The 13,638-nt window shown below is 43.2% G+C and overlaps 1 protein-coding gene across 3 annotated transcripts in view; it reads right to left on the reverse strand.

Moving 5' to 3' along the window:
• Positions 1-13,638, reverse strand: part of nek7 (NIMA-related kinase 7) — a 65,872-nt gene that overhangs the window by 42,687 nt on the left and 9,547 nt on the right. The window contains exon 1 of one of the 3 annotated variants that reach the window (XM_014337276.2): positions 8,421-9,421. The exons of 1 other annotated variant lie outside the window; for it this stretch is intronic. In XM_014337276.2, coding sequence (XP_014192762.1) covers positions 8,421-8,494 — 74 coding nt within the window. In that variant the 5' untranslated portion in view covers positions 8,495-9,421. Of the gene's footprint in view, positions 1-5,915; positions 8,399-8,420; positions 9,422-13,638 lie in introns of those variants that run through there. One more of the 3 variants, XM_042225524.1, reaches the window with a different exon arrangement.

Raw genomic sequence — 13,638 nt, forward strand, 5'->3', positions numbered from 1 at the left:
CCTGACTCATTAATAAACCTGCTGGAGAAAAAGTATTTTTGAAAACAACCAGCTGTGGTGGTTTTTATAAACACCTGGAAAGGTTGTTTGACTGTTTGACCATCAACATTTCAAGCCACAAACGTGCAGCACCAATATGTTAAACAGACAGACGCACTCAAGGTCGTTTGAAAAGTCAAAAGGAGGTGAAAATCACCCTGGAGGTCCTAACAGAGCGTTAACAAAGCAGAGAAAAGGCTACATTTACTCAGATACCCATGAACATCTGGACAGAGCCTCAGGCCGCACCGGTACATCAGCCCTACATCATATGTTGCTCTTTTTGATTGGTATCAGAATATTGACCCAGAACAAATACCAATATCAATATCCAACGGTTGTGCCATAGTAATTTTGCACAAGCGAAATGTTCGTAGTGTGAAGAGTTCCTGAAAGGCTGTTGATCTGTGCATCTATCACCCACACTTTAAAATCAGTATCAGTACATCATCACTCAAGAGCTTTTAGCTATTACAGGATATTTTAATACCAGGTGAAGTCGGCCTCTTAGTTTGAACGAGCTGTGTGTCGTGACATTTGGATTTCGCGGTCACAGTGGACTTTCGAGTCACCCGCCCAGCTGGCCTTCGCGGCTGTTGCCGTGATTCTTTGCACTTCAGCCCCGCGCTGTGTTAGATTGAGGCTGGCACCCTTCCTTCGCTCCCTAACCATCTTGTGTTTCTAACCGCCTGAGTGTCAAAATAACCGCAGGGCATCAGAGGACGTTCTTTCGCCTCCTACATCCCACGTTAACAAGATCAATTAAGACTGCCACGTTAGATTAACACACACAAGGAAACAACACAATTAACAAATCTAACTCGATCAGGAGGCGTAAACAGGGGAGAATACGCAAACCGTAGCAGTGACTGCGCAAAAACACAACCGGCTTCATCACGCTGACCTTAAATCCCTTTCATCGCACATTCCTCTTAACTGTTCCTCTCGCTGTCTCGATATCCCCGAAAGGTTGCTCGCCACAGACAGGAATTCCTGACTTTCAAAACACATGGAAGCTCAATGTGCCACTCTTGCTTGCATTTCTGTCATGCGGGTGAGAAATGGTGGCTGCCTTTCTGGTAACAGCTAAAAGCTAAATCCTCTACCTATTCATAGATGTCAGAGTCACATTTGGACCTTTGGTGAGAGACAGCTGCAAATACACAACAGGACAGACAAGCAGAGCCATTTTATGCTAAATATGTAGACACACATACGACTGGCGTTTGCCTGGAATGAGAGTTTTACTTTTATTATCGTTTCCTTATTTTTCACAGATCTTCCTTTTACACTGATATTCTGTCAGGCTGACTTTATTACAATTATTTCTGCACAAACATTTTCACCACTATAGATCGTCTATGAAATGTAAATGGACACAAACATGTTGTTTCTGAGACGCCGTGAGTCCATCCGAAAGACCGACGGTGTTTTCAGTTTCCTCTGAAAACACCGTCTCCGTGCAGACCACCAACCACTCAATGAAAACAAACACTGTTTTCTGACTGCGTTCCATCTAATGTGAGACTCCAGCCCAGCATTCTCACAGTGGGCCCATCACACCGAGGTAATTATATGAAAGAGGAGAAAAACAGAGCGAGGCGGACTGAACAGTTTTATTTGTTCTCACACTTCCAGCACACAACAGATTTGTTAATTTGCCTTTTTTTTATTCCCATCTCAAATCTTGTTTTTGTGTTTTGCATTTTTAGCCCTGTTTCCTGCTTTTACACTGCTGTGAAATAGTCTTGAGCCACGCCTCGTTTCCTTATATTTAGCTTCTTTCATTCCTACGTTTGTCTTGAGCAATAGATTTCTAAATATCTTTCAAAGTTTTCCTCCGTCCTCTGGCTGGTTTTTAACAAATTTTCACTCATTAGCGAGGTTTCAGTGGAAAGGCGGCTGTCATGAAGCCATTCTTAAGGAAAGGAAACAAGAAGAAAGGGCAAAGCTTTGCTAAATTACAGAAGAACTGGACTGAAAATCAGGATTTCAGCCAGTGGTGTTGGGATCTTGTCAAAAATGTATGGAATTATCAACGCAGAAAGTACCAGATGGGATTATATGGTGGAAATTTTGATCCACCATGCAATGCCATCTGGCAGGTGTTTAATTGGGAAGGCTTCAGCATGACAATGATCCCAAACACGTTGGCAGTGCAGTAACACACACCTGTACAGGACAAAGAAAGAAGAAACAAATAAACAAGCAGACAAACAGGAACACTATCACTCATGGATTGGCCTGGTGGCATCAACACAGCTCCAAGAAGAAGGGCGTTCATTTCAGGAGAAAAACAATGAATCCACTCAGGTTTTTAAAGCTTTGGACTCTTTGTGTAAACGAACATGGCTGAATTTTGGAGCTTGAAGAATGGTCAGTATGGAAGCTCAGAGGGGGCAGAGATCTGCCCCAGCCTACTTTTAACCCGTCTACAAACTAGGGCTGCCACAAACGATTATTTTGATAGTCGACTAGTCACCGATTATTTTTGCGATTAGTCGACTAATCAGATCATCATCCATTGGACGTAAAACGTACAGCTTATTGCACCAGCAGCATCTGCTCTTATATAACTATCATTAGCTTACAGCTTTAAGTGTTTAAGGTCTGTGCTAACTAAAAATAAAGACAAGATGATAGTTTATTCAATTTTAATGAAATTTGCAGATTGTTTCGGTGAAGTTTAATAAACTCCTTGCTATCTAAAATATAACAGGACACCGGAGTATATTCTCCAGCATCTCACACTTCTGATAATCAGCTGTCTGCTTGACGTTTATTCAGCTGTGTAAAAACTATAACTTTAATCTCAGCCAAACCGATTTACTCAGGAACAAATAAAATACTGAAAAAAGCCAAACAATAACATTTTAAGTTATCTAAGTGACTCATATATCATGTTTAACCTGAGTAGCGAAAGACGGCGGTGGGTTTGAAAACGATTTGCCGGGAGTCCGGTGTTCTCACGGCGTCTAGTGACCTCCCGGCTAGCTATCGAGCTAGTGGGTAACAGACGTCTCCGAAAACGTCGGAGCGCTTTTGAAAATATGTGGTGTCCTGATAAACTGAGCAGATATTTGAGGTTTACACAGCTACATTCTCGCCTGAAAATATGTTAAACGTTTATTTTGTGACCCAGAAAGAATAATAAGAGTAATATTAAAACTAACTAGCTGCCGCCATTGTTGGAAACTGAGCTGGGCTGCGCTATGAATTCTGGGACACAGCTTCTTCTTCTTCGGGGTTTAACGGCAGCTGGCATCCTTGTACATGCAGTGCTGCCATCTTCTGTTTCAGTCCGTTATTACACTCTTAAATCCTGCTACTTATTCCTGCGTCTTTTGGGATCTTACAAAGCTTCAAACGACGCGTCGACTATTAAATCAGTCGTCGACGATTTTGATAGTCGACTAATCGTGACTAGTCGACAAATCGTGGCAGCCCTACTACGAACACAGTTCACTGATGATGGAATGAGGCTACAATACCTGCTGTTAACATCAGATTACTGCTTATACTTAAAGAGTGATTGTGTTGTTGTAAGTCATGTGCATGCAGAGCACTTTGTGTCCACTCTCAGCAGATATGCAGACAATGCAGTTTCCATGACAAACAAAAGGAATAGCTGCTCTGAAGCAGACACGTCATACTAGTCAGGGCAGGCCTTGGACCGCCACATGTTTGCACATTTATCTTCATTTTTATTTGGTATTTAAGAATTTTGTGTTACATCGTTTGGAAAAAGATCTGTTACAGCTTAAAAATTATTTGAAAAGTTTTGTAATTTTACAAATTTTTAAGAAAAGTTTTGCACAGTAAATGTTCTTAAAATGGCATGCTATACTGCTCAGTCATTTTGCATGTATATACAGAAGAAAAGAATATATTGCGATGCATATCGTTACTGCACATGCTTCAAATTATACCACAATATATGGATTTTAGGCCATATCGCTCAGCCCTAGTTTGATCGTCTCGAAGAATTGTGCAAAACTGTGCAAAAAGAAGTTCCTGTTTGAACAGTGAACCATGTAAACCTTTTACCAAAAGGCTGAGAGAAAACTTCTGTAACATAGTTGACAACAACTTTCCCAACCTTGATAAGAAAAAGCACATCTTCATTCAAATGGGAAGAAGCTGAGTGTAAGTTGGAAAACTGAGTAGGGATAAAGCCGGGATTGTGCAGGAAAGAGAGGGACAGATGCAAAACTATGAAAACTGCCAGCAGACAGAAAAAAGCAGCTTGTTAGCCCTGATGTGCTCGTGGTCCTGAAAGAGTTGGTGTGTGCCACAGACACTGGCACTGGCTTCAGCTCCTCTTTAATCCTCATTTCCTCCTTTCTGCATAAATCATTTAAAACAGGAGAACAGCGAAAACAAAGAGAGCTAAAGGGAGGGAGATGATTATAAAAAGGTGGATCAAGGCAAACTGGGATGGAGGAGGGATGAAGGAAAAAGTGAAGGGGAAGGGTCCTGAAATTTAGCAGTCTCAAAGAGCAGAGTGCACAATCAGCTCTCCATCCCAGGACAATAAATACGAACGCAAACCGATGACCTCGGGTTTAAGGAGAAGAGGAAAGCGATTGGGGGGGGTTAAAGAGGAAAAATATAACGTGACACTATCCGGCCCGAGTGCACGATGTGAGAGAATCAAAGGCACCTTTGAGGAGCCAGAAGACGACAGCGAAAGTGCTGGAAGAGTGGTGTCCATGATTACAAGAAATGGAGAAACCTTTGAGTCTGCGCTCATGAAAGCCCACCCCGGGCCTCTTCTCAAAACCCCTGCTACACTAACAGTGATGACACAGAAAGAGGAGAAGAGGAAGAGAGCCACTAATGATGGAGGGGTCCAGATACTACAGAAGCAGCACACTTTCCAATTCATTTTAATCACTATTCAAAATCATTAGCACAAATGTGCAGGCACTCGTGTTCATTGGACCGTGAGCTGAGAGACAGACAGAGAGGGGTAGAAGACCAATTATACCTCAGCGTGTGAGCCGGGCTTTGAGGTCTTCGAGCAAGACAGTCCAAGACTCGATGGAATAAAAAAAGGAAGTTAGGACATTAGATTGTCCTGAAAAAAATCAACAATGTGATAAAAGGAAAACTGTGGAAAAAAGGCAGCCAAACAGATTACATGTTCCCTCTATCTAGAAATTTCCATTTCCTCATATCTGGTGACAAAAGCATGAAGTCAGTCAGGCAACAGACCCAAACAACAACACCGACACTAGACAGGACTCGCTGTTCAAGAACAAGCAGAGGTTTAAGCTCCGTTTCACATCTACGAGCCATCGATGGAAAAAATAAATAAATAACAACCATAATAATAATAATAATAATAATAATCCTCATTTTTATACGTAGAAATGTGTGCTTGTAATGCTGTTACAAACCTCCACCCTCTTACTGGTGGAGCGAGGACAGAAAAATAATATTTAAAAAAGGAAATTAAGACAAAGAACTGCGCGTTGGTCCACCGAGACGCTACAAAGGCCGGCGATCCATAATGTGGCTTGCTGACTATTTATAGTCACGCTTTACATTTTTCACCTTCAGATTTTTATAGCCTCATGATTATTTCACTGCAGAAGTAAACAGCACAGCACGGTTAGCCGCACTTCATGTGAGGCCTAATCTGATTTATTTCCCCACAATCCAGCGCTCTGCTTTACACGTACAATCTACCTACTGCAGCCTCTACATAACACACTTTCATCCCACCTCCATGACCCAGTAATCCCATTAACGACGCGGGACTCTCCTCTGTCTTCCTGTTTGTTTGTGCGTCTCCCCGCGCACGCACACCTGTGCGTTTGTATACCCGCGCATCTCGTTTTCATTTTCCACCACTGGCTAAAGATGTTCACCATTGAGGAAAGAGCTCAAGCACAAGCAGGTGTCAGCCACTCTCCTCCTCTTTATCCATGTCCCTTGCTCTTCTCCTCCTCCCCACCTCCTCCCCTTCGTGCTCCGTCGCTCCTGTTGTGCTTTGGACACGAGTTGGCACGCGGCTAAAAGCCCAGGCCACCTCTCTGCTCCATTGTCCTACCCACTCTACAGCGGTACTGACGGCGAGGGACCCTTTGTTGCCAGTCTGTCACTTCAGCAGGTGCCTTACAGTAAGAGGCAGGAGGCAGCCAGCCATCCAGCCTGCACGGCTTCGTTAGCACAGAGCACCGTTTGATGTGCTCATTTCATCAGCCGGAGACGGCAGCCGAGGAGGATGCTAATAATCACTTGAAAAACAAATACATTCCACTCAGGCTTGTAAAAGATAAACTCCAATTTCAATGATAAAAGGAGAATGACAGACATTCATGCTACCAACAGAAAAAGAAACTGCCCCCCCCATGCTAAAGTAAAACCAATTCGTACTGTCAATCACTGAGAATAAACAAGGTATATTGACAAATTGCTGACTGTGTAAAGAAAGACAAAACCGTGTGGGCAAAGTATGCAAAAACAGAGCTGCATTTAAGACAGCTGTGTGATCCCTCAGAACCAGCTCAGTGTGTCAGGGAGCAGGCTGTGTGAAGGAGAGAACCCCCCAGGCGTTCAGCACAGGGGACCCTGGGGGTTTAGGCGCACGCTCACTACATTCACAGCCTTTCAAAACGCTGCACCACCATCACACCTCAGTTAAAATCACTTAGAAACTGAATGCATAACGTGTGAAAGGAAATCAAGAGATTTCCTTTAGACTGGTTTGTCTATCTTCAAGCGACGCCGAAGACTGCGTTTCCCCTCGTATCACTGCATCAAGAACGGTCTAATTATGGGTATATTTCCAAGTGTGACTGGTAAACAGTTGGAGAATTATAACTTTTTGAGTGCCGTTTAAAGTTAAAAACACTCACGTAGCCGATCGGAGCCAATAGAAATGGTTATCCGTTTGAGAGCACGCATATTTTAGAACGCGGCTCTTTACCACCAGGAAGTTACGCCGTGTTTTTTTAACGTCGCCTCGACTGCTGAGTTACTGTGTGACTCTGGATCTGAACTAAAATGCAAAAGTCTCACAGAGTGACCAGAGGAAAGTAAAATGACCGTGTTTCCTCAAAGGAGTCAGAAATAAATGTCTAAATAAAATGTCTTACAGTTTAGTTTCCATTCGTGTGATTCAAACAGTAGGTTAACATGTGACTTGGGTCACCGCAGGGGGCGGGGCTGTGCACGTATCAAAACTTATGTAACACAACATCAAGATTTGTTTTTATAAGCGACACCGACTAATCTGAATACCCATTAACTTTTTAAATTTGCATATCAAGCCTGACTCCATAATCTCAGAGATCTCACATGTATATTATTAGAAATGCAAAAAGCATTTAATCCATGAAACAATGGATGGAGGACAGATTTGTTTTTGTCGCCGTTACTGTTTTTAAAAGCACACCCTCACTTCATGTGCACCAAAATATCCACACCCAGAGTTGCAGACCGCAGTAAGGTGAAGATCCCAAGGCTTTAGGCTGCATTAGTCCCTTGTGGCAACAACTCCTGGTCTTTCACAATGAAGAACAGAGCATTGCGCAGCCGAGCAGAGCTTCCTGCCCTCCAGGACCAACGAGGGCTTTGTTTGTTAGCCATGTCACTGACTGACCACCAAATTAGCTGCATCACCTCTGGCACCAGGATATTGGATGCGACATTCTGTTCCACGGGGCTGTGGCTGTGTTTGTCTGCGAGACCACGGGGCCAACATTAAAAAAATAAAGAAATGAAAACACAACGGGGGCAAATGAGGGACTTTCACATTTAAAAAAATAAAAATTAAACAAGGGAATACCGTGCTAACTACTGCTATGTGCTAAATAAGAATCGATGGGACCAATTACTCAGGATTATGTGTTTATCAGTTCCTTTTAGTGCAGCCTGCATTAACAAATAAAACTCACGCCAATGGAAACTGTGCACAACTTTATCAGATAAAGGCATTTTCTCCTCCTTTGTTAAACAGCTTAAACCCTGCTTAGGCCCATCTCATTTGTTTTTTGAGTCGAAGATGATCACAATCAATAGAACTGGCAAATATACTGGTTTTAATAAAATACCAGTATCTAGCTTTGACAGAGTCGAGTGTTCCTCGCTGTGTTTCCTTTGGCCGAAGCTCTTAATCAAGCACAACACGAGAAACAGCAACGTAATAAAAAGCTTCTTTCAGGCAGCGGGAGTAGACGTGGACGGTTAATCACGCTTTATGTTCATTACACTTTCAACTTCTAGCAATTACAATAAAACAGCTGAAACAGTCCTATCCCTTAATCCATTTTACAAAGATGCAGTTCGGTTCAGCATCAGTGAGCAGCGGCCCTAAATCATATTTAACGTGTCTGAGCAGCCATGTGACCAAATAATAAAATGATTTTTACCTTTTAGTCTGCCACTGTCTGGTTCTTAGATGACAAGCCACGACTCTCTGTGAGCTGGAGATGGGGGCTGTCATCGTTTTCCTAAGAACTAAACTTTAGCAGAAAACATCTGGAGTCCACTTTGCCCATCATACAAAAACCAGCAGCCTCTCTTATTCCCTCAACGCAGGCTTTTTCCCTTTCACTTGCATAGTTTGATGCAGTTACCCTGTGTAAGCAAAGAAGTTTGTCTAAGAGGAAATGACAAGCACAAGATGTCCAAATCATTAGTAATGTGAGAGGAGCAGTTCCCAGGCATGTCTCATTACATAGCTGACTGCTAAGAGCTCATGTTTGGGACTTTTCTGGGCCCAGGCCTTCTTCCATGCTCTGCACCAGCATCTGTTCTCCACAGTTTGTAATGGAAACATCTAAGACCCTGAACCCACAACAACCTTTACTCAATCCTGGCGCTCGATGAGGAAAGAAAGAGACACACAAACAAACTGTGGTTCACTCAACACATTAATGTCATAAACGTAATCTCGTGCAAACAGACGCAGAAAAAAAAAGAGAATATGAAGCTGGAAGCCTACACCGAGCACGCAGTAACAGTGGGCCCAAGGAAACACGGCTCCACAAAAATCAAGCTTTGGTCTGGCTGCGGTTCAGCCCGCTGTGGCTTCTGCGGTGGCTTCTGCAATCTTTAACCAGATCCAGAGCGCTGCTCCTCAATCAGAGGTCAAATACTGCTCTGTTGCTTCACCGGCATGTGAGTGCTTTGTTATCAAGCTGCCAGGGAGGGCGACTCTTTAAGCTGAAGCTGCTTCTACCAGCGCAACAGATTCTGAATATGACGATTGTAGACTGTGAGATGATTAAAAATGGGGCTGCAGTTAGAAAACCAGGTTTAACTCGGTCGCAGCCGTGTCAACAAGTTGGCACAGAAAATAAATCAAACTATATAAAAGCAGCACCACATTTCTGCCCAGGTATATCTCAAAATAAAATACGTCCCGGGGCTAGCGATATCTCCGGTCGGGCGACCAAAATCTATCTCATCCCTGCCCCTCGGGCCACCATATAGCCCGACGGGCGGGGCTGAGATAGATTTTGGTCGCCCGACCGGAGATATCGCTAGCCCCGGGACGTCGGGCTAGCGATTTTGCGAGCCCTGTTTCATTTCTCTCCTCACAACTTCTCCATTACATGCAAGTATTTCAGGGAAGACATGTATGTTCTGTCCTTTTTTTAATGCAGCAATGCAATCAAGTAAAACAAGCCTGGTAACGCCATTTGTCCCACGTTGTGAGCAGGCTGCAGTACACCGACTGTAGTCGGCAAAAACTCCCAATTTTGGTCCCGATATCATATAAAAACATAAACTTGCACATGAGAATAAAACATGCACAGAAGCATAACTACACACACAAACATTTCAATGTTTATTTTTATTCCTCAGGCACTCGTCCTGCTTTGCATGAGCGCATTACCTGGCACGCCGACAGAGCATCGCTGTATGTGAGTATGTGTAAGGATCTGACGATCGGAGAATACCGTTACCCCTAAGCGGTCGCACCTCTCTCCGTTCTCGCCCTCCTCCCTTATGCCTCCTCTCTAGTCTGTGCCTGAAGGGATTTCCCTTTTCAGTTCATGAGAGATGTCAGACCTGTTCCACCATCCCTCACACGGAGGCTGGACTGTGCCCTATATTTACCCAGCATCTGTAAAACTCCACAAATCAGCCTCATTTCTAGAAATCAAAGCCAAGCGGAGCTTAACAGAATGACAGCTGAATCAAAATGCCCTCGACTCATCTTCATGCAACAAATGTATCCGATTACTTTTCACACCGAGCGTCACACGCAGGAGTTATGAACTGTTGCACACGATACCACTGTGTGGAGATTAAATTAGGAATTCCTGTTGTTGTGTTTCATTTATAAGAATTGTTTGGGATTCCACTCAACATTAATTACTAGCCAGTAGAGCTGTGTCCCATCACACTGCAACATAAATATATGTAATGTGATCTTTAACATTTCTAAAACTGAGCGCATGTGCGTATTCTGGGATTATTTGATGAGCATCACCTCGTGGTCCTGTCCAGGATGACAGTTACACAAAGGCTGACAAAGGTCACTTTATTCTAACATTTCAAATTATTATCAAATTTACTGTGAGTGCTTTCATTCATGTATGTTAACTGCACAAACACAACCACAGGCACACAGCTCCAGGTCTGGAGGTCTTTCAGACATCACTCTGGTCACTTTAACATTAGATTGGAACAGGATCTTGAGCTTTATTGTGAAAGGTTTATGCGGATGCTTTTACCGTCGTTGTTGCTAACGACAACGCATAAAAACAGGCGCTTGTCCGTCCGTAGTGTGGTGATATTAAATATAAGAGAAAGAGAGAACTTTAATGAATTAATATAACCGCTACAGTGACCATCAAAACCATAAAAAAATATTGCCATAAACAGTTTATTTTACGACACCACGAAACAAACGATAGCGTAAAATGAAACGATAGATGTTTTTTTATATCGTCATCCGATACATATCGTTATATCGAACAGCCCTACTATAAGGCGCACTGAAAATCCTTTAATTTTCTCAAAAATCGACAGTGTGCCTTATGTATGAATTCTGGTTGTGCTTACTGACCTCGACCCGGATGAACGCTAACTTTTTTCCACTCGATAAAAGTTAACGTGAGGGTTCCTGATGGTTAGAGACAAATGCAATCGCATGGCAGGATGCTGTAAACGGACCAAACTTCAGTCAGGAGAACAACTGAGATAATCCATCCACAATACGAGGTTTGCTTAATGCACCTTATGGTCCGAAAAATACAGTACATAAAAGATGGGTGCGACATCTGGGCTGCTAATGCAATCAAGCTTTGTTAGCAAGCTAAAAGTATAAATTGCGTAGGTGTTTAGCAGACCTGGCACAATCTTTCACTCTTTTGCATGTAGTATATCTGATACTTTACCAAAGTCAGGTTTATTTATACCAGAATAGAGTTGACAATATTCCGGAAATGAAAATGTCAGTTACCGATATTTGCATAGAAAGACTGAAGCAAAAGGGGAAAAAAAGGGAAGATGGAAAGAGAGAAGATCCCCAACAGGGGTTGAAAGCAGCTAAATCAGATAGGTCTTTCCTGCCTCTTTCTTTCACACATTACAATATTAATATTAATGAGACTTCCTGTTTTTCCCACCTGTTTTTTTTCCTCCCTCAGATGATTTGAACATAAAAAAACTTAAAAAGCGCAAATTCCAGGAGTTGCGTATCACAGTTTGACCTGGAGCCACACAGCAGACACCAACCATGACAGACTCGCTGTTCAAAGCACGCGGGAGCTGCTTTCATCAGGGTATCCTGGTGGGGTTTTTTTACAGTTTGACACCACCAGCCCATGCCATCTGCCTTTTTCTAAAATCACAACTTCAAGATGAGCTTTCTGCTTGTGTGTTGTTTTAAGGTGGGCTTCACAACCAAGGCCCAGCGTCACGCAAGCTTTTCCTGCTATGCTGCTTGCTGGCTGCTGTTTACAGCCAAGCCTCGCAGTGTGGTGCAATGTTAAATATTCACTGTTAAACTGTCAAGCCAGAACTGCTTGGGAACCCAGCCAAGCACTCACAGTTCAGCAGCATCGGATTCTCCTCTTCTTCAAACATAACCAAACCAAATCAATCACTCTGTTTGCAGCCAAACCAAAAATCAGATCACGTTACCTCCCTCCTCCTGCCACACGCCTACTTCCTGATAGCCTCGGCCTACAGGGACCACTTTATTCAGCCTTTTCCTTCATTTATAAGTAAACACATATTCTTTATCATAAATACTAAACACACTTACATTAACACTCATCATTTGTACTTTAAAGACCCCGTACTCTAGGCCTGAGTAAGCCTCTGCTGTCTCCCAACGTCTGCCATCAGACATCTGTAAAATATTTTATTTGATGCCCCAATACCACACTGGCAAAGGTCTCTCATCCTTGACTTGGCAGGACTTCTGACAGAGCCAGCCGGCAGTGCCACGCAGGCCTAACTCCTGCTGCTACAGCTTCCTGCTGCTCTGGGGGAGTCAGGCTGCGAGCCTCCCAGACTGTGGGCCAGGCAGGGCAGGAAGGAGGAGACTGAGGCGAGGCCCCAGGTAGAAAGGACTCCCAGGAGAGGTAAAGCAAGAACAAGAGGACAGAGTTGAGACATTTCCAGTTAAGATGTGTAGCACTGCTGGCTTAATCAGTCTGTTAAAGTGACAACATCCTGACAGAGGTTAGCTTTACTCAGACATGCCTGCTTTTTGAGGGGAAGATAAACAGATAGGACTTGTTGTGGTTTAACAACCCTCATGAAGTGAAACCACCATGCTTTTAAATGTGTACTTCTCGCCGTCATTAAGAGCAGGGTCTCTGTGTGTGCATGCACTCAGACCGATCATGTCTGAATGTGCGCCTGAGTCGATTGTCTGCACCAAGTCAGACCCGCTAACATTTGTCAACATGGCACACGTCTGACAGCACGCCGCTACACAGGGGCACGTCAAACATTGTAACTTTGTATCTTTCCTGTATCTCGAGTTGCTCAACAAACTCAAAGCCACAGTTGTTTTGAAGCATGCCATAAAAACTCTTTGAGCAAGAAAATAAACTGTCTTGGCGCAAAAACTCACTTCCAGACTTTGTCTCACGGTCTCACTCTTATGGGCTCAAAATGTGGTCATAAATATTTTGTACTTGTAAAAAAGATTTGTATGTGTAAAAAAGATTTGTGTGTGGACTTAGAAAAAAAAACCCTGCAAGTTACAAGTACGGATTTTGACCCTATTTTTCTTCCTTTCATCTGATTGGTCAATGTCATGTCAATCACAAATGTAACAATCCAATCAGAGAACAGATGGGTTTGGCTGTCGGAGGGGCGCTTTTTTGAACTGCAGGTCCTTGAAGGGTGATACAGTTTGAAGCTGGAGGATCGCTATATAAATATCCGATAGCAGCTAGGTCCCCTAACTTTCAGTCAGCTGTTGAAAGGATAAAGTTGTGGTATATCAGTGGTTAGAAATACCATTATTACTTTAGGATTAGTTTAACACAAAGTCAGGGCTGACCCAGGACCATTGCTGTGAGTCACAGTGCGCAGCATAAAAGTCCTTTCACATCGGACGCAGGATGTGCTGCTAATGCTAACTGCTAACTAAAAGCAAAGGATCCAGAATTT

This window comes from Haplochromis burtoni, unplaced genomic scaffold, assembly GCF_018398535.1.
Source record: "Haplochromis burtoni strain Fernald_Lab_line unplaced genomic scaffold, NCSU_Asbu1 Contig_173, whole genome shotgun sequence".
Classification (NCBI taxonomy): domain Eukaryota; kingdom Metazoa; phylum Chordata; class Actinopteri; order Cichliformes; family Cichlidae; genus Haplochromis; species Haplochromis burtoni.